The sequence below is a fragment of the Tachysurus fulvidraco genome, chromosome 2, assembly GCF_022655615.1.
Source record: "Tachysurus fulvidraco isolate hzauxx_2018 chromosome 2, HZAU_PFXX_2.0, whole genome shotgun sequence".
Classification (NCBI taxonomy): domain Eukaryota; kingdom Metazoa; phylum Chordata; class Actinopteri; order Siluriformes; family Bagridae; genus Tachysurus; species Tachysurus fulvidraco.
This window is the reverse complement of record NC_062519.1, coordinates 4266357-4289274: the sequence shown is the minus strand read 5'-3', so window position 1 is coordinate 4289274 and position 22918 is coordinate 4266357. Positions and strand designations below refer to the sequence as shown.

At 36.8% G+C, this 22918-nt stretch overlaps 1 protein-coding gene across 3 annotated transcripts in view; it reads right to left on the bottom strand.

Annotated features, from left to right (window-relative positions):
* arhgef10la (Rho guanine nucleotide exchange factor (GEF) 10-like a) overlaps nucleotides 1–22918 on the bottom strand; it is a 161303-nt gene that overhangs the window by 102165 nt on the left and 36220 nt on the right. For all 3 annotated transcript variants that reach the window (XM_027167845.2, XM_027167846.2, XM_027167848.2), the window contains 4 exons: nucleotides 21369–21461; nucleotides 12823–12993; nucleotides 5261–5406; nucleotides 1152–1306 (listed from right to left, as the gene is read on the bottom strand). In XM_027167845.2, the coding sequence (XP_027023646.1) occupies nucleotides 1152–1306; nucleotides 5261–5406; nucleotides 12823–12993; nucleotides 21369–21461 (565 nt within the window). The remainder of the gene's footprint in view (nucleotides 1–1151; nucleotides 1307–5260; nucleotides 5407–12822; nucleotides 12994–21368; nucleotides 21462–22918) is intronic.

Here is a 22918-nt window from a genome sequence, read left to right as displayed (position 1 = left end):
AGATGGGAATTGTGATGACGGGGCTGAGTGAGTGTGAGTGTGGCTTACTATAAATAGCAGAACATGCAGCAGAGATGAGATGTCTGTCAAGAGTTGCTCACAGTGGAGCAATGGAGCCTGGGATATGATGGCAAAGCAATGGTTTAGAGACGCATTAAACTCAAGAGTACTTGGATCAAATGGGACCAAGCAAGAGGGATAAGCCTGCATTCAGTAGTAAGTGACAGAGTGACAGACGGTCGTTCTTTTTCTATGTACATCTGTGGACTTGCGCAACATGGTGTAGTCGTTCCTCGAGATTTTCTCCATTTTATGCAAATTTATGCAAATCAATCCAAGCAATCCAACCGGTCATGGGCGTGGTCTGATGATTCTTCAGTTCCTTGCATGTAGCTTTAGACCCCACCAATTATTTTCATGTTTGATAAACAAAATGTAGGGAAACAACCTGAAGACATCGAATTAATGTCTGGTTAGATGTATGAGGAAAAATAAAGACCGGAAGTAGCATTACTGTCTCCTATGGTGAGGGTATGGACCTAGAGCATAGCTTGTAACAAATAAAACAGTGAGCTGCTAGATATGGGAAAAACTCCAGTGACGATATAGATAAAGAAATGAAAGATGTACTGTAAGAATAGAGCACAAAGATGAGATGAAGAAAACATTTTAGAATCGATTATGGATCAATGTGCTCCCAGCTCCCTGGATGTTTGTGCCAAAATTACATTTATAGTTTAGCTTCAATTTGTCCACTTTACTTGCTTGCACTTTTTTACCTCTGATTATTCCGGCACATCTATATAAACATGTCCCCCGTATCCTCTCTCCTTTTCGCATTTTCGATCTCCGATCTTTTCCGCAAAAGCACAACACTTCTATAATAAGGCCCCTGTTTCAGTCTGGAGCTACAGCCCTTTTAATTGGAAATGGAAGGAATACTCTATAGATTGATGACCATGCATACTATGTTTGTGGTCTATCAGAGAGTGAAATGAGATCAGCTTGGCCATCGCTTCTATTGTTCCCCTCCATCTCGGCATGTCAAGGAGATAATGCCAACAGGCAAGGAAATGTTCAATTAATTCAGCGAGCAGCGAGTGCAGCGACCAAAGCTTAGGCAGGTATGATAAGGATAAGGTTAGGTTTACCTGGGGTTGAAGAGCTGCCTGACCTTTTAACACCTCCCTGCTGAAAGAGGGCGTCCTTGCCGACCTCGACTACATGGACTTGCATTAAAGGGGCACTCCACTTCATGGTGTATTTGGGCCCTACTGGAACCAGACTGCTGATGTCTGGGGGACCCCTAGTGGCAGAAAAGGAAAAAAAAAACATTTCAAACACTATTGTCGACACCCCGCCACACAGATACGCACGCACCGGTTTTCCTTTTGGCAACTTGAGGCTTGTTTCAATAGTTTATTAGCACAAATAAAGTTTGGTAGATGATCCCTTGGGGAGCCAAAGGGATCGAGTCAACATGACTGTCGATTTCAGTAGCAGAATTTGCCCAGAAGGCATTGAAAGACATCTGACTACATTTAAAAATAGCAAGTAAAGATTTTTTGATATAAATGTTAACGCAAGCAATAAAAAATTTAATTGCGCAATTTAAATGAAATAAATTGAGAAGATGGCTTTAACTACACTCCTGCCAAGTGCTGAAAAACTTTCACTTTCTGCCTGTAAACACCTCCCATCCTTTGGTGTGAAAAGTGGCCACTTATGTTATATAAGTCAAATGCATTTCTGAGGGTATGAGAGGGAAAAAAAATAATGTTGGAACACAAACAAAATCTTCACAACATCCCCGATAACATTTCATATAAGGTGCTGTCAGAAGTATAAAGCCGTTTCTGGGAGAACACAATAAAGATTGTATAGCACAATCTCTACCAAAGGACTGAATATGTCATATGGCCAAATCCTAATACATGGGTGAGGTGTCATGTAATGACAGATACTGCACATAAAGATTTTTCCCTTCTAAAAACAGCAGCTGGACATTTTGTATTGATTTTTCCAATGGAACTAAACAAGATTACCTGAATATTTTCTTTATGTTTTGATATAAGTCAATACTTTAGTTGTTATGGTACATTTTTCTGTCCTAATGATGCATGATATTTAACACAATGTATTGGTTTAATACATGCAGAAATGTGCTGAATACAAGGGAAGTGAGAGTATTGTTGACCATGTTGACCACAATCATGTAAGTTTAGCTGTATACTAGATAATGGCATCATTCATTCGTTTCCTACCGCTTATCCAAACTTCTCGTGTCACGTGGAGCCTGTGCCTATCTCAGGCGTCATCGGGCATCGAGGCAGGATACACCCTGGACAGAGTGCCAACGCATCGCAGGGCACACAGACACACACTCATTCACTCACACACTCACACACTACGGACAATTTTCCAGAGATGCCAATCAACCTACCATGCATGTCTTTGGACCGGGGGAGGAAACCGGAGTACCCGGAGGAAACCCCCGAGGCACGGGGAGAACATGCAAACTCCACATACACAAGGCAGAGGCGGGAATCGAACCCCCAACCCTGGAGGTGTGATGCAAACGTGCTAACCACTAAGCCACCGTGCCCCAATAATGGCATCATGCCTTGTTTTTTTAGGTAAGAAAGCAGAGTAAATTATACTGTAATTTGGACCTTTCTCAGCTTTTACTTTATACTGTGATGCTGTACACTTAGGTCAATAGTCATAGTAAAGTCAAAAAAAATAAATCCACTTTAAGCCAACACTAAATGAGACAAATGGCAAAAAAATGAACCATAACTTTATGTATTGTTCTCTTTCCTTCAACCTACAGTATATACTTGAATACAATGGGCACAATCTTGAATTCTTGACCAATCTAATAAGTGACTTATGGACTTTCTGGTATTTAAGTAGGGCTCTAAAATCTCTTAGGTGGTGAGTCAAAAGTTTATTTTTTGCTTAAATAAATGTGTTATGGATTGTTTTACCAAGCTTTTAAAATCACTGCTATAAAAATGATAAAGGAAGATCATAGACCTTGAGATGTTGCCTAGTAATCTTCTACCGACAATTGCCACACAAATCAGACCCAGACCAGAACAGAGAGAAATGATTTTTATCACCAGATCTTGGATCAAAGCATAGTTGCTGTGTTGTGCTTCTTTACAACATTAGATAAAATACTGAACTACTTCTGAGATCATATTGAATGCAAATAATACAATGCTTTTTCTCCACTGGAACTGTAGTATTTAAATGCCCTACCACTGGGTGACATGGCATACAGTAATTGACACGTTTGCAGGGAAGAATAAATAAAAATATGAGGAACGATGCATCGATGTCTGACCCATGCTTAACCCTGAACCCCCTGGCTGGATCAAATTGGAAGTCATGATGTCTAATGAGAACAGAAAGCCCATTCTACAGTAAGTCATAGAGACAAACAGCATTGCTGAGAAAAGCTCTAAACCATAGACAACCCTCCCTCAGGGAACTTCATTCAGTGGCTCTGAAATAATGCTAATTAAATACTACATCGGTTGTGCTTTTGATTCCGATCCCACCGAGAACATACTTGATGATTCCAGCTGATGTTGTTTTTTACCTGCTGAACAGTGGCAGGGATGCAATGAATATTCAAATCACACCGTAAATACTAAGGAGCCTAGAATCTCACTTGTTTTGTAGTTTTTATCAAAGATGATGAAGCAGTGATTATTTTGGTGTCAGACCACAGGGTCAGCCATGATACAGCACCCCTGCAAAAAGGGTTTGGACCTTGCTTCTGGATGGGCTTAAGCTTTGCAGCGATGGGGCTTAAACACTCAACATTCTGATCAACCCACAGCCAACTGTCTGAGGTGCATCCACTAACCATTTAAGGTGCAAGTCTTGACGAATTAAAATAAGAGACCTTTCCCACAATTTAATGGGCAATTATTTCTTGATATCCTACTTCAATTCAAAATTCATAAATGGTTCAAAGAAGTGAACATTTGGGAAATAGACACTAAGGATCTAAGAGGTTACGACTATAAAGAATCTTTAATCGGTGGCATCTTTTAAAGACTAGAGGAACGTAAACAAGCCACTGTCATAAGTCGTATCTGCTATACAAGAGTAAAACATTTGCTTGTTTTTTGTTACAACATAGATGCCATTTGACGTTTTTATAAGAGTACGTACAGTACGACTTTCCTTAACAGCGCACTCAAACATTAAGGCCCACAACATTCTATACGAGTGAGTACACCAAGGATTTCTACAAATTCCTGAGTCAGCTGGGAGATACTGGTCTGAGCGCGAAAGTACTATTTTGGGATAAGCCTTTGGGATGCAAGGTCTCACCATAGCATGAGTATCCGATCTTATCTGCAACAAACAAGTGTAGCTCTAGGTTTTCTTCAGAACCAAGCACAAGCCACCATGGGTTCCAATGTTTTATCAATTACTCTGGGCCTACATTGGCCCATTTATGTATGGCTTCTTCTTGGTTGACCAAAGCTGCAATGGTACTTTTCAGATAAGGTCATAACATCCTTACTCCAGAAGGTCACACAAATTAATAAAGAATTTCCTGTACCATCTTCCATCAAACAAGCCAGACATATTGTTATTTTTTTCCAGGTATTTTAGAAGATTTGTAAAGATCTATAGGAGTTGTTGGTTTTTTTTTTTGTTTTTTTTTTGTTTTTTTGGAAGCATTCCAGGCTCAGACACTGTTATAGATAATGCTTTTACTTCAGGCTATGGATTAGCATGTGACATTATTAAATTTATAGAAACCTGTTTGTAAGATATAAAATTTGACATTTTTCCTGTTTATACTCTATATGACCATTTCTCTATTATTTGAATCTACTTAATGTGCCAAATGACTATTCTTATTACCCCGAGAAGCTACATAGATCATTCAGACATATTTCTATAATGTACATTGTAGGCAAAGCACAATCAACATTGGGATGGAACAGTATGCACAGTTAAGATGGAAAAACCTTGCTTGTTTACCTTTTGCTCTGCAGATCAATGGCACGGTCATAGATAATCGATTTGATGGGGGAGGAAGGAAGCTTTTATGTTGTGATATATGGATATAATCTTTGCATCATTAGCTAAACACATTTCCTAGATAATGAAGATCAGGTTTAGCATTAGTGCCATTACATCTAGGTAAGTTCAAATGATTTGGCATGATGGATGTCATATTTAGACTCACTCACAGTATGGAGTCCATTTGAATCATAACACTCACTTTATGTTGGCGTTTGCACAGATTAGCATGTTGCTGAAAAGGAAGACTTTGCGCTCTTTGGACTTGAGAACCTGGCCACGTTCGCCGTACACCGTCTCAATCAGCGTTTCACACAGGACCAAAGAGTTCTGGTCAGAATTCAAAGCCTAGAAAGAAAAACAGCAATAATGTAAAAATGCAGTGAGTTTCCATTTGCTGTCCCTTTGCCCTGATGCTAGAGAAGAGCATGCATTCCATTGAAGGTTAAAAATATAATACATTTTATGTTATCAACATCATTTTTCTTTGTAAAGGATCTAGGCTGAAGTTAACCTGCAACAACAGCTTGATTTTAATCGTTATGAGCTTTCTGATGAAGAATTTGTGCCGAACCAGAATATAAACCGTTCAGAAACTGTGGTTTTGAGTATTCTGAGCATTGTAGCAAAAAAGTCTGCAAAGCACAGCAAAGTAGAGGTAGTGAAATAAGGATAAGGGGTTTTTTTTTTCGTCTTCTTCTTTTTCTTTATAGGCAAGTAGTCACAAAGGAGAAGGACAGAAATGCAAGAAAAAAATACTCTGCAGCTGCACTGAAAAGCCGTTTGCGTTCCATATGCGACAAATATTCATATAACCATTCACTGCATCATGCTGTTATACTAGACTTCTTATTTACTCTATTTATACTTCTTCATCTGCTGACATTGACATTTTTATCCAAAGTCACGTACCACAAAGAAAAACTGAGCAGATGAGGATTAAGGATCTTGCGCAAGGACCCAAAAGATTCATCTTGTTTGTGCTAAAATTTGAACTTACACACTTACAGCCAGTTGCCCAGTTTTATATCAAGTGAAATACTTAGAAAATTAGCTAGCAGAGATACAGAAAGGGCTTCAATCCAGCATCTCTAACAATTAATGTGTTTCAAGTTTAAATCTAGATATTGGGAGATATTTAAACGGGAACGTTAGCCCAGAGGTGGTCCAGCAGCAGGATGGGTTCCATTCCAGAGAGCTAACCCAAGCCACTGAAGAGTCAACTCTTAGTGCCGATCCCCAATCCTGGGTTGTGTCAAAAAGGGCAAACCCGTGCCAAATCTAATATGTGGACCACGTTATCTGCTGTGGTGACCCTAAACAGGGACATATATCATATCATACTGACATAAGCTGACAAGCACTCATCTACTATGCTTCTTGTTTTGTTTTGTTACTCAATATACAAATATAACAATAATAAGATTAAAATGCTAAAAATATGATCATCAGTAATCTGAGTAATCATCCTAAACTATACACACAGCCCGATATGAACATACGAACAAATTGGTCAAAAGTCTTGCCTAAATGTTATTTAACACCTAATGAAACTAGGCTGGTTATTCCTTTCCTTTATACTCTGGTTATCAAGCCTCATCACATAATACCAATAAACTTTTAGCAGTAAGTGCGCTGCGAGCTCAGTAGTTCAAACAAACACTGTGTGCATTTGCTTGATCATTCAAAAGCACCGTTCTATAAATAACGCATCTGTTTTCCTTCCTAAACCACGGTCCGATGTCGCATCAGACAAAATGAGTTGCCGCTTCAATAGGGAATAAAGAGCCGCGATGAGCCTTTGTTGAAATTCATAGAAAAATTAGAAGAGCTGCTGAACTCCACACTCTCCCTGTTTTTAATACTGTTTTTATCATTCCCTCGTTGAGTTCTTCTCAAACATAAACTCCAATGTGTACACAACAAATCAAACATTACATTTCTGAAATATTAAGTATTTCATCGCCTATGTTTACATTTCTAAACAGGTCAAATCAGCATATTTAAAGGAAAACTGCACAATATAATGGATATGCTCTTGTTGATGTAGTTCATGTTGACTCGACATCCTGGGCCTTTTCTAGGTCAATTAACTTTGGTTGAGTTGCTAATATCTTTTAAAGGAACAATCTATCCTTACTAATGTGCATATCAATCTTTATGGCACTCTTTATATTCCACCAAATCAATACAATCTTCATCTGCATCTCAAGGAAATATACGTTTTTAATTTGGGTAACTGTGACCTACATTGCCTACAAAGCAGTCTGACTCCACTGCGGCGGCACTTTAGTCTTTTCCGACTCTCTCACCTCATCATCTTCAAAACTTTCATACTAATACCACCATCAGTGTCATCACGCTTATCATCTGATAGGTTGCTGACAAGCTGAGCCAAGTTCCTGAAGTAATTCAATGTCACAGCATCGCGTACAAAAGCTAAGCAAAACCTGACTGTAATTATGTTTGACATATTTTTTGACGGGTCATTTAGTGTTGCTCTCTAAAACCGGGTTGAACCAGATGTTAGACATAGTTTTAATAAAACGCAAAAATACATCCTGGACTTCTCTTTCCTCATACCTTACAGTGAGGGAAAAATTTATTCGATCCCCTGCTGATTTTGACAAATAAATTTCCAGTCTATAATTTTAATGTTCGGTTTATTTTAACAGGCAGAGACATAAAAAAAAGAATAAAACACATTTCAAAATAGTTATAATTTGATTTGGATTTTAATGAGTGAAAGAATTATTTGACCCCTTCGCACAACATGACTTAGTACTTGGTTGATGCCAATCACAGAGGTCAGACGGTTCTTGTAGTTGGCTAGCAGGTTTTCACAGATTTCAGGAGGGATTTTGTCTCACTCCTCTTTGCAGATCCTCTCCAAGTCATTAAGGTTTTGAGGCTGACGTTTGGCAACTCGACCCCTCAGATCCCTCTGCAGATTTTCTATGGGATTAAGGTCTGTTGACTTGTTCTATGTGTTTTGGGTCGAGACTCTACGATCTTGTCCCTGATATCCATGGTCAGCTCTTTGGTCATGGCCATGATGGTGAGTTTGGAATCTGATTGAATGATTGCTTCTGTGGACAGGTGTCTTTTATACAGGTAACGAGCTGAGATCACTAGGTCTTTCTTAAAGGGAGTTCTCCTAATATCAGCTCGTTACCTGTACAAAAGACACCTGTCCACAGAGACAGAGCCAGAAATCTTGCTGACTGATAGAGGATCAAATGCTTTTATACACTCATTAGAATAAAAATCAATTGATAACTTTTTTGAAATGCATTTTTCTGAATTTTCTTTATTATTATTCTGTCTCTCACTGTTGAAATAAACCTATTATTAAAAGTATAGAACGATCGTTTCTTTGTCAGTGAGCAAACCTACAAAGTCAGCAGTTCTGTTCTGACAGCTACAGTAGAGTAGACAAAACAAGAAAAACTGAGCAGACCCAAAGGTTTCATATTGTTTGTGCTAAAATTTGAAACTTACAAACTTACAGCCAGTGGCCCAGTGTTATAACAAGTGAAATACCATTGTCAAAATAGCAAAATTAGCAAAACCAATTAAACTAGCAGAGATACAGAAATGACTTACAGTAAATCTTGTATCTCTAACAGCTAATGTGTTTCAAGTTTATTTTTAGATATTGGGAGTGTCGTAACTCAGAGCCCGTCTCCGAGTCGACACATCGCAGGGTGTCCTCCTCTCTTAGACTTTTTGGTTATTAAAGACTTGTAGTTAGACTTAACTGATAACTCTATAATTACTACAAAAAACACTGAGAAAACTCCTCAGACCTGGATGAGAATGAGCAAACTTCTTTATTGTGGTCAATCAGCCAACAATCTTCTAAGAGAAATTGCCAAGTTGAAAGTAACAAATGAAAACCCCAAAAAGAGCATGTCATGCAAAACAAAAACTCTCGCGACGTCCTTGCAAAAGTAAAAACACCCCCGCGACCCCGTGAAAATCTCCTCCATATATACCCTGGCGCTCCTAGGCGTCCCACCTGGTGACCTTCCTCACATCCACTTGTTTACCGACTTCGCCCGCTATGTTTTCACCAATTTCCCCTTATTTTTCCAGTATCTTTCACCCATATGCCCATTTATGGATTTTCCTCCCCTTATTTTTCATGATCCAAGACTAAACACCTGGGTCTTCTTCAGTCTGCACAACGAGTTTATGAACTATGGTCTTCTTTCTACACAACAAGTTATGAGCTAAGGTCTGAAACATTTAAACATGAACGTTTGCCCCCAGGTGGTCCAGCAGCAGGATCCAGCACTAGGTAGATAAAACCACTCCTGTCCCTGGCTAATCAGACATTCCACATACATTCATCTTGCATGACAAGCTCTGAATAAATGCTCGTACTTTGAGATCTTTTCATTTGAACAACTCACCTCTGTGTGTCTTTCCCAGGATCATGAGGGCAGCAAGTTTTGTAGAGAGCAGAGTGATTTGTAGACAATCTCTCTGTTCAGAAAAAAACCTAACACTAACAGAGCCTACCTGGGATGTTACTGATACACACAGGCTCTCAGGTCTATAAAGAAGAATCAGAATTTTTCACAACCCACCAAATTTGTATAAGAACCCACTGAATTTGTACTGCTTCAAAAAAGCTTGTTTTCTTTTAAAATTATAATAGATATTTAAAAAAATTTCCATAAACACACCCAGACAACAGAACAGTATCATAAACTGTCTTTCTATGTCATTTTTTTATTACGTCTTCTGCTTTAATGTAGTTCTGATCAACACAGACCGAACAAAACAAAGAAGGTACATGACTCCAATTGAATCAGTAAAACAATGACACATTTTCAACATACTAGTTTGCACTAAATAAATTATCTAGCAAATATATAATTTTCATGATTAATAATGTGTAGATTCGCTGGTTAAAGTTAATCTACACATTATTAAGTCCCGATCAGGATTGCAGCATTAAAAAAAAAGTAAACATTTTAATAACTTTGAATATTAATTTTATTTTCATTATGATTCACTAATGAAAATGCTGATTGATCTTTTTTTTCTTCACTTTCTTGAACATGATAAAGAATTATAGAATACAATCAACCAATCAACATGGTATACCTTATAAATTGTCAATACTGATTAGTTAGAATTTAGATCAGGTGGATATCAATGCTCTTGTATTAATATATTATCATTATCATTACTATAGGGACTTGAACAGAGGATCTTCCACACACATAGGAGGTATGCAGGTATTTAACAAGCATTTTGTTGTTGTTGTTTTTTTGTTTGTTTGTTTGTGTTTTTTGTCAATTTAAAAGGAAAAAAATAGATGCTGGTGACAGTTTGCAGCAATTATTACAGTGACATTTAGTCGTCTTAACGTATAGGATTTTTTTTCAGATGTGATTTCTTCGTGTGAATGGATCTTTTCAAGCTCACAGGTGAGTTTGTGTGTGCATCTGATTATTTATTTAGTATACACATCCATGTTTTTTTTTTAATTAGACGGGTTTTAAAAGGTTGTAAAGGCTGAAAGTACTGTAATATGTGATGTATACAGTATGTGAGTGTGAGTGCGTGAGTGTGTGCATGTGTGCGACTAACAGCAATGACAGCATGATGTGTGTGTTAAACAGGATGACACACCGAACCTTCCCACACAACGTTTTTAGCTGCCTTGCTCCAGTAACTAAGATAGTGTGCGACAAAGGATGAATATTTCATTGAGCGCTTATGGGCTAATAGAAACACATTGAAATTCTGCCCATCTCATTTGGCTAAATGGAACTCTGCGCAAAAATGGTCACAAGAATGGAGAGAGAGAGAGAGAGAGAGAGAGAGAGAGAGAGAGAGAGAGAGAGAGAGAGAGAGAGGAAGTTGTCCTCGACAATTAAATGTCATTTACTTTTTAATTTCGAGCACTGCATTTGGTCAGAACTACAGCAGCTGGGTTGTTCTATAAGTATGATAATGGCTGAGAAAAACCCCTGCCACTGAGAACAAGGTGTGTTCCTGACCATTAATGACCCACCGCTGGCCGCCGATGAGTGCTGTTCATCAGAACTAATGTGTTTTATTTCACACGTGATGTGTGATTTCACAATGTGCTCATGATGAACGAGCTGTTTGGATACCTGTAGGTGGAAGGGTGTAAATTGGCTGCGTGAATACAAATGAATTGAGCAAATTATCACGTAGAAAGATAATAATCAAGCCCTTGAGCCACTCGCAGTGAGTTGTACGATTAGTGTTATTAAACTACTTAATGACTGTAGGACTGTATACAACATTTTCTGTAAGATTTAATTAAGTGATTATTCATTCGGATGTCAAATGAAAATTGAACGAACGTGACTTTCCTTAAATTTGCAGAAGTTCGTAAAAAAGTAAGATGCATTCATAACTTTTCACCTTTTTAAAAAATGCTTTTTAATTTCCATTTCATTTGGAATATTATATTTTTAAAATGTAACTAATTATTTACTTGAATGTATTATTTAATATTCATTAAGCATAGACTTTTTTGTTATATATTTATAGATTTGTTAGTAGTGATTCATACATAGGAATCCATAATGTGGAATCTATAAATTCCATTGAAATATGGCATGCCTCTTTATAATGACTAATTATTTTATACATAATCCATTTGGTAGATATATACCATCAATTTCTCACCTTTCTAAATGATGTGGAGATCATGTGGAGTTATGTTTTGCCCTGTTTAACACATGGAGTTATTATTGCACGGAGCCAGGAATCACTCTGCCTCATGAATAATCGTTCTATGAACATTATCAGTAGGAGAAGTAGCAGACAAGACAGTTAATGATATGGTTGCCATGGTTATAGATTATAACTTCCAAAAAAAATATTTTTAATATTTTGCAAAAATTATGATCATTGTGTTGTGAGAGATACTGCGCTGACTGGGACTGAAGTGAGATTACTGACCCACTACTGTATTTTCCTTACAACAGAGGTGTGTCTGTACCATTGCCAGATACTCTTTCATTTTTAAGTTACTTTTAAGTCATTTGAATGTTTTTTGTTTTTTTTTATTAGACTGTAAATTAAGTATCATCTGGCAACCCTAGCGATTTACCTCTTATATATCCAACACCAGTAAAAACAAGCTGTTAGCAAAGAACAGGAAATTGACAGGGTTGCCATGGATGTGGTTTTTACAACATATTCTAAATAAAAATAATACTATAAAAGAATAATATAAACCTATTATATTGCTGCAAAAGGTACAGATGGTGTTTCTAAGATGTACAGAACCGTTTCTGTTATAAGAAATATTGCAAAGATTGTGAGTTGGTGAGGGCAAATCAGTGTAGGAGTCTTTAGATTAAAAATATGTGTGCAGCACGGGAATCACGGTAACGCAAAATCTGTAAAAATAAAATAACTCAAATTTCCCAAAGCTGTTTTTTTTTTTGTTTTTTGTTTTTTTTTTTTTTGTGATGAACTGGTTTAATCCTTAGTCTATCTGAAACCAGTCAAAACAAGCTGCTGGCTGTATGTTGAAGAATCATATGGTGTTGAGACTGGACTGGTGTAAATTATAGGGATACTGTATTAATTCACAAGATCACTGCATATAGTATAAGTCAAGTATGATAGCATCTTGATTTAAATTTGTTTGTGGCTATGTTGCTAAGAATCACTAAGAATAGGAGAGAAACAGAGAGAGAGAGAGAGAGAGAGAGAGAGAGAGAGAGAGAGAGAGAGAGAGAGAGAGAGAGAAACACAGACCTTGCTAAGTGAGCGGTCACTGACGCTGCGGGCGAGCTGTTGGGTCTCTGTGATCTGATCTGCCACTCGTTTTTGTTCATTCAGCTTCTCAGCCAAAGTCTCTAGCTCAGTCAGAGCTAACTGCAGGGGCAAACGGTCCACATGTCCTTTAGGAGTGTTTTTCAGCATGTCCTGAGAGAGAGAGAGAGAGAGAGAGAGAGAGAGAGAGAGAGAGAGAGAGAGAGAGAGAGAGAGAAAGAGATAGGCAGAGGTAGAACATTTTTAGGTGCTATTATCTGCTAGTACCAGCAAGGTAATTGCACAGTGTCATGAAATGACACATTTATGACAAGGTAATAGCACTAAGTGGTGTAATACCACATTTATGACAAGCTAATAGCACATTTACAAGAAGATAATAAGGCAATTTGGCATAATAAAACATTTACAACAGGGTAATAATGTTGTGTAGGGTACTAACACATCTACGAAAAGGTAATAGCACTGTGTGACATAATAGCACATGTATGGCACGTGAAGAGCACCATGTGGCAGAAAAATATATCTAATAGCACCATGTGGCATATTAACAAATCTATGAAAAAATAATAAAATCGTGTTGTGTAATAACACAGCTAGGACAAGGTAATGGCACCATGTGGCGTAATAACACATCTACAACAAACTAATAACACTGTGTGGTTTAACAACACATCTACAACAATGTAATAATACCAGGTCTTGTAATAACACATCTACAACAAGGTAATAGCACCTTGTGGCATAATAACACATCTAAGACAAGTTAATAGCACCATGTGGTGTAACAACACATGAATGACAAGGTAATAATGCATTGTGGAGTATTAACACATGAATGACAAGGTTATAGCACCATTTGGCTTAATAACACGTCTAGGACAATGTAATAACCAGTGTGGCTTAATAACACATCTACAACAAAGTAATAGCACTGTGTGATGTAATAACACAGCTATGACAAAATAACACCATGTGACATAACAGATCTACAACAAGGTAATAACGCAGTGTTGTAATAAAACATTTACGATATAGTAAGAACACCAGGTGGTGTAATGACACATTTAAGATATGGTAATAACACCAGGTGGTGTAATAACACATCTACAACAAGGTAATAACACCATGTGATGTAATTGCACATTTAAGATATGGTAATAACACCAGATGTGTAATAACACATCTACAACAAGGTCATAACACCACGTTGTGTAATTACACATTTGGAACAATCTAATAACACTGAATGGTGTAATAACACAGGTATGACAAGGTGATAGCTCCATATGTAATAATAACACATCTATGACATGGTAATAACACCAGGTGGTGTAATAACACATCTAAAACAAGGTAATACAGTAGCACCTGTTGTGAAAAATCTTAGTAGAAATAATTAAAGTATTATTCCTTACAATACTATAACCAAAGTAAAGTTTTAGGCCTTGTTATATTGTATTGTATATTGTAAAAATATTACAATTGCTGTCATAAGACATATGTAGGCGATGCTGTAGGCCAAAGATGTTGATTGTAATCATAAACTTAGTAAAAGTAACCAGATTCGGGGCTGTCAGGTCTAGTCAGTCTGAGCTCTCTGATCAACAATGTGTGAGGATGTGAAAATCAAAATACAAAGCAACATTATAACAGCAAGGGTGTAGCAAAAACAGTAATACAACATAACCAATATAATCAAGAACGTTTATCATAGCAAGAAATTAAATGAGGAAACTTGTTCATTGTAGCTGTAAAAAAAGGATTAATCCTCCACTTTGACCAGGAAGTAAGGCGATTTTGAGCACATTTATAATAACAAATACAAAATTGTTATGTAGAATGGAAAAGACCATGGTTCCCAGACCTTAGCTCATAGCGATAACTTGTTATGTAGAATAGAAAAGACCATGGTTCCCAGACCTTAGCTCATAAATTGTTATGGAGAATGAAGAAAACCATGGTTCTCAGACCTTAGCTCATAGCGATATCATTAGCGAACTAAGGGGAGTAAGATCCATAAATGGGCATATGGGGAAAAGGTAATTGGAAATAAGGGGAGATTAGGTCAGTGTATTTAGAAAACATATGAGGTGATGCCGATAAATGAGGTGATATGGCACCGTGGGACTCCAAGAAATTCTAGGAACCAAAGAGGAGGCTAGGAGCACCAGGGTATATATTGAGAAGATATCTGGGGCTCGGGGGTGAAGGTGTGTGTGTCAAATTCTTCTGGCCAGATGAAGGAGGCAGCCCCGCGCGCGCACGCGTGTGTGGTGTGTGTGTGCGCGCATGTGTGTGGTGTGTGTGCGTGTGGTGTGTGTGGTGTGTGTGCGTGTGGTGTGTGGGTGAAGGTGGGTGTTTTTATTTTTGCAAGAACATTGCAAGAGTTTTTCTTTGATTGATTTTTGCATGACATGATCTTTTTGGGGTTTTCATTTGTTACTTTCAACTTGGCAATTTCTCTTAGAAGATTGTTGGTTGATGGCCACAATAAAGAAGTTTGCTCATTCTCATCCAGGTCTGAGGAGTTTTCTCAGTGTTTTTTGTAGTAATTAAATCTAACTACAACTGTCTTTAATAACCAAAAAGTCTAAGAGAGGAGGACACCCTGCGATGTGTCGACTCGGAGACGGGCTCTGAGTTATGACACACCGTGTGGTGTAACAACACATCTATGACAAACTAATAACTCTGCGGGGTGTAATTACATATCTACAACATTGTAATAGCACCATGTGGTGTAATAACATGTATGATAAGGTTATGGCCCCATGTGGCATAATAACACATGTACAACAACGTAATAACACAGTGTGATGTAATAACACAGCTATGACACGGTAATAACATGTAAAACAGTGTGGCATAAGATAACAAATACAGTACAAAAAGCTTTTGATTATTATTAAACAAAAGTTCAAAATTAATATTAGACATATTTAAATGTGTTCGTATTTATTCCCATTATCCAATCTGCTATGTAGGAAATAAAATATTTTCAGGGCATGCTATTATAGAAAATAGATCAGTGACGTGTTACTTTTATCATCCTAAATTATATAATTTTTCTACATCATCATATCAATGCTTTAGTCCAGTACTACAGCAATTTGTCATAGTTTGCATTTTATATCTTTATTGTTACATTTAATGCTGTGGACTTTTCATGAAACAAGTTTCGTTTAACTATGAGGGATGGGTGGGGTGTATATCCGTTGCTATTCATTGAATCGTTCGGCCGGGCGACGTGTCCAATCGCAGGACTGTCTGATTGGTGCGAATAGATGGTTTGGTTCAGATTATTTGATTTTATAATCTGAGCATGATTGCTGTGTTTCTATTTTCTATTTAAATTTTAAACACACTTAAATCAAGGAAGAAAACCTATCAGGTTCTAAAAGAAACACTCCGAGCGAGCCAGGTATGAAAACACAAAATCGTTGTAATACTGTTCAAAGAATTTCAGAAGGTATTTCAGACCTTTGACTTTAGACCCTGTTTGGATCAATCCCCAAAATGTAATTAGTTTTTTATCCATTTAAATCAATCAATTTGCTGGTTACAGTGATGATTCTATATATACCCTATAAAAACCTGAGCATTTGTATTTAAGATACCGCATTAAACAGACTCTCAGATAAGCGTACAGAAAAACAGACGGGCGGCTGGATAATCTGAAATCAACCATTAAATGAAAAGACCTAAATCAGTGACAGATCACTTGACCGATACTTCAGAATTGTAACTGTTATAGTAACTTCTTTTTTTTTTTATTTCCACCCACTTTTAAAAATAAAACTCGAATTAAAACGTAGATTAAATTAGTCTCATTTGGTTCGTCTCATTTCTTTTTATTTCCGGGATAGTAAGCATGCGTCCAGCCTTTCATGAGTCGAAGGCTTAACTGTAAGTCGTTACTATAAGTGTTTTCAAGATAGTCACACAGTAGCAGTTAATGGATTGAAAACACATTGATTTGTAACCCCTTCTGCCTGACTTTTAGGAAAATTTGTGTAACATTTGGAGAACATATGGATGAAAACCCTACGGGAGCAGCTCGGGTGCCTGGTGTGAGGAGAGCAGCATATTGTATACCCAGTGGGACTCATTATCAAAAATCTATGCCACTGGAGCTGTGATAATCATCAAAGAAACTCTGTGTGTGGGTTAAAGAGTGTAAAAAGCCAATAAAGTGTCTATAAGACACACACACCAGTGAACGGTAGTATATATATTGGGATTACTTGAAAATTTCCTTGTATTCCAGTTGTGCACCAGAGCCTCACACGATCCAGTTTCTCCTGTTCTCAACAGAAGTTCTTACCATGATAAGAAAGGAAGTTATTTCCTGGCATTTTTCGAGTGTGTAAACAAACCCACAGCTCCTACTGCTCCAGATACTAAATGAATCTAAAGGAGGTCACTTTTATTGCTACCTTAATCAGTACAAAAGTTTTCAGCTGTGCAAGCATCATTGCAAAAGGGTTTTCTAATAATGAAATAGCTTGGATTAGCAAACATCTGATGAAAATTGATGGTTGGTGACAATGGGCCTCTGTGCAACAATGCAGATCTTTCTTTAAAAAGCAACTAATTTGTTTTATTTACATTTACATTTATGAGAATTGGCAGCGACATTGATTCAAGTGCTTTGAAGTCTCTATCAGTTTATACATTTACACTGATTCACTAGGTTACAGACGTAGGATGCAGTGTTTTTTTTTTTTTTTTCTAAATATGCACATAAAACAAAAAGAGAAAATAAGAATTGAATTCATTCATTGAGTGTTTCAGCTGTTCGGACATCTAGAGGAAGTTAATTTGACCACCTCTGTGCCAGAACAGAAGAGTCTTGATGTATACCTACGTCTTACACTGAGAGACGGTGGGATCAGTCCAGCAGTGCCAGTAGATCTTAGGGAGTGAGGTATAGTGTGAGGAGTGATAAGAGCTTTGAGGTAAGAGGAAGCTGGTCTATTATTGGCTTTGAAGGCAAGCGTTTGAATCTGATGTGTATATCTACCAGAAGCCAGTGGAGAAATTGCAGCAGTGGTGTGATGTGGGAGAACTCATTTTTGAAATGGATAAAAATTGGCTTGGAAAACAAGGACATTTCCAAGTGATACCAAACTTTTGAATGGTAATTTACATGTATGTATACACAAGGTGTATATATGACATGTAAACAAAGAAGGTCAGAACAACTGATGACTATTCTTTTAATAAATGTGATGATTTATTGGCTGTAATTAAGCTCATTATCAAATTGTACAGTAAAGTTGACTACTAGTTGTTTTCTTGACTTCAATCTACATTTGTAAGATATTACAAGATATTTACAGTGTTGCATGTTTGTCAAGAATAGCCAAAGGAAATGAAAATGTTTTATATTCACAGAAGTCAGATATGAGGCACTTAAGATTTAAGAACAAAATAATTCAAAATGAAATGGATTAAATGCTAAAGCTTTAGACAGCACATTTAAATCATCCATAAGAAAGTTAAAGGGTCCACCATGATAATGGTGCAGATGAGTGATGTGTTATGTTTAATCCATATGTGTATGTTAAAGATTGAAGACCTTCCAGAACCATGGACATTAATATGGATCTCATCCTTCTCTCGTTCTCAGTTATACTGTTCTAATAAGCTTCACTATTCTGCGAAGGCTTTCCACTGGATGTTGGAGTGGATCATTCAGCTACAGGAGCATAGTGCCGTTGGCTGAGGAGGTCTTGGGTGCAGATCGTGTTCTGGTTAATCCCAAAAGTAAAATACTAGACTTCAGTTTCACTTCAGGCCACACGAAGCCTTCACAAGCCTTATTTATAGAGCTTGCTTTATTCACAGGTGCAGTGTCATGCTGGAACAGGTTTGGGAAATTTTAATACAGGATGCAGAAAAAAAACAGATATGGCAACGGTTTCAGTAAAGACCAGAAAAGACCGGTGGGATTGTTAGGTGTCCATATACTTATGGACAAATGGTGTATATACTGTATGCCAGATGGTAATTTAGAACACACACTCACACATACACACACTCACATGGAAGCACATTTTTTGCCAATTCCGGACATTTTCAAAGTCAAAGCCTTTTGTGTTTGGTTCCAGTTAATGTGTGATTAAACACACCCATGCTGGAGGGGAAGAATTCTCCTTATTCGCTTTCAAAAGTTATCTTTCAAATATTCATGGCTAATCGATGCCTACTGAGGTATGAAATGAAGTTCCATGGCTCGAGAACACAACCACTCCCCCACCCCCAGCCCCCCACACACGCACACACACACACATACAAAAACTAATGCACAGGCTCGGATCCCAGCTCCCGAAAGGATGGAAAAAAAACTAAAGTGAGTCCGGTGCCGACAGAAACCGCAGCAACACTGACATTTCGCCATCATTGGAGACCTCACCGCTGAGTAGGTCACTGTGATATTTCTGATGTCGATCCACTTTTCTCGCTGACATTTGGTGTTTGTGGTGTGCATATATATATATATATATATATATATATATATATATATATATATATATATATATATATATATATATATATATATAGGGTATATATATGCGCACAGAGACAGAGGGAGAGAGGGGGGAGAGAGAGAGAGAGAGAGAGAGAGAGAGAGAGAGAGAGAGAGAGAGAGAGAGAGAGAGAGACGTGTCTCTGCTAAGGACACTGTGAGATTGCTTATTCATTGTTGATTCATGCAGTTTGTATGGGCCAATTCCTGAGGGATAAAACAAGGCAGAGAGAGATGGAGAGACCGAGAGAGAGGAGTACACAGCTGAGAAAGACTCCGACTCGGGTTCATTTTACACAGAGGAATCGATTACTGGGAGTTTCTGATCGTTACCTCATAACCACCCTGAAGTTACTTACCACTGCATTCACACAAGCTTGTGAAGCCATTTGTGATGGCGTGGCCTTTTTTTAAGCTCTGATGTGTCAAATGTACAGTATATAATCATTATTAAAAAGCACATATTTATATTTCTATCAAGTTTAGAGCAGATAAAAAATGGTTTAAATTTGGTTGAATTAAAAAAAAATTATTTGGAGATAGAAATGTGTTAATATGATGCGATTCTAATTTGTATTTATTAATCCACTTTTCCATTATATTTTCCTTATGTACTCTATATCTTCTGTTTTATTTTATTTGTCTTATCGTATTTTGTGTCTTATTTTTATTGTTAATGTAGCGATGAGCGTCAGTTCAGGCAGGCCACATAGTCAAGCCCTATCAGCTGACTGTCTAATTGTCTAACCCAGCCTATCACCTGATCTGATTACTAAGCATTCGTTGGTTCCTTTCAACAGGGCGCCCTATTTAAAGGCATTTCAGTCTGCCTTGTGGCTGTTTCCTCTGCATTGCTTGCAACCCACCTCCTCCCCTAGCTCCTCCTTGAAGCTTTGTTGAACTTAATCAGTGTCATTTTGTTGTCACTGATGCAGGCTCTGCTCTAAAAGGGGGGATTTATTTTTGCTGCTTCCCAGTTTAAATGGGAATATTGTCCCCAGAAGCGGCTGCCGTTCCCTGACTAGCTTTCATGGAGCTCATGAAAAGCATGGGGAATTCAGAACAGAGCCATACCGCCAAAATGTAACTTTAACAATCTTGCAAATAAAATATGTTGAATACTAAAAGAATTGTCTTATTTTGACGCAAGTGGTCCTGACTGAACTATTTTTATACTATTTTTATTATTATTAAATTACATTGTATAATAATATTATTATTATTATTATTATTATTATTATTATTAAAAAAATACTATAAAACATATTTTTAATTATTATTTTTCCTTAGTATTCACTGGCTCAAAGACAGTCACAAAAAGTATTTCACTACATGTCATACTTGTCAGGGATCAACCCGGACTTCTAGCCATGTGCTACTGTTGTTGTTGTTGTTGTTGTTGTTGTTGTTGTTGTTGTTGTCACGTGTCTGCCCCGCCTTCGTCTGCTCCTCCCTGTTTCCACACCTGATCCTAATTGTATCTCATTGTCTTTTGTATAAATGTGAGCCGCGTTGCCGATGGCTGCGCGGAATCATTAGTTACATTTAGTTACGTGTACCTAAGCATTGTTATACAGTATATAAAAATATATACATATATATATATATATATAAATAAAAATATATATAAATATATATATATATAGTTACACCACTGACACCAGTAGAATGTCGATAACTGCTAACTGTCACACGAAGAATAGTATTAACTAGCTTACTAACATTTACTAGCATCATTGTGTAGTATTTCTTTAAATTAAAAATAAATCATATATTGGTACGGTCACAATTTTTTCACATTGCTGGACTTAAATAAGTGGTCTGACTTAAATAAAGCATTTCTGTAACGTGTCATCAGTTGCTTAGTACCTAGTTTATCATTTTACTGAAAGAAAAAAAAGTATTTTTCTTTTTTAAATCTATCATAAGATGCAGGTCCAATGAGGATGATGATGAGCGACAAGATTTGATTAATTATTTTACACCCACTGACCTGTAAGAGGAGGATGAACTGAGGAAAACGCTGGATGGGCTTCACCATCAGACCATATAGAGTGATCCGGTCAGCACTAGACGACTGCTTTTTCTACACACACACAAACACACACAGACACAGAATAGTTATAGATTACATAGGTTATTATAGAATAAGAATAGATTTTATAGGTTAGTTTGTCTCTATTTTGGGTTGAAATGGTGTTAAAATAACCTTCCACAAATTTAACACCTGCCCTTCATTTGCTATTTGCACCCTTAGTAAATCACAAGGGTGACATTTCTCTCAATCTGCACTGAATCCACTGTGTACTTTACACTTTTAGTTGGAAATACGATCAAAAATGCAGGATAAGTAATTCCATGCTTGTGAAAGACAGCGTCCTCTTTCATCTCTTGCTGTCTGTTACTAGCTCATTCAAGCTCGGAAAGTTTTTTATTAAGTTTGCACAAGTAAACAGACAAAACAAACAGAGAGAAATATGAGAGGTTCGCATTTCTCTAAAACAGCCGAGTCATCTCCACAAGGACCGGAGAGATTGTGGCAGTTCAGCAGGATAAGAGAATGTTAAAGTTTGCTTTTTTGCCATTTTTTCTAACTTTCACTACAGTCCAGTTTGTGTCTTGAGTTCTGAATCATTTTTATCTGTAATAAGATGGTGGTTTCAGAAGCACAGAGGTGCTGGGGATGTGACATTTTTTACACTTTGTACATTTGTCATTTCTAATTTGTGGACTGGGGACAGCTGAATAAATATAAATACAGCTGTACAAGTTCTGTACATGCAATAAAAAAAAGTTGACTATAAATCTATAAAAAAATATTGTTTATTATATACATTTATTTATTTTGTATTTATTATATGTATACATATCCTATATTATTATTTCAATAATATTAGCAATTGACAAGTACATGTTTTAAAAGTGTATGTTTTAAAAACTTATAACGATTATTAACAAAATTATAATAATGACAATAATAATACACTTGTATACTTTTTAATTTTAATATATTTTTCTATAACTTTTATTATATATATATATATATATATATATATATATATATATATATATATATATATATATATATATATATATATATATTATTATTAATAATAATAATAATAATTATTATTATTATTATTATTATTATTATTATTATTATTATTATTATTATTATTATTATTATTATAATTATTATTATTATATGTATTTTTTTTTTCTTTTTTTCCAGGATAGTGCCATCCATCTGCCTTCTCTTTTAAATCAATCCCTAATTCCGGTGGGTGCACATACTGTAGGGGCTGTTTGCTCTGCTCTGTTTTTATGTTTTTATTGCTCTGCCGGTGCTAGTCAGCATGATGTTCTGCAGCAAATGCTTCTTTGTTTGGTGCAGCGGGTGTGTGGAGCGTGTGAGGCACGGCAGAGCAGGCTATCAGTGCTAGATTAAATACTTAGTCTACCTGCTGAAGTCTGTAGCTCATTTCAGAAAGGGAATTTAGCACACATCAGTGTAGACTTCCCAAGCTTATTCAATTGATTAAA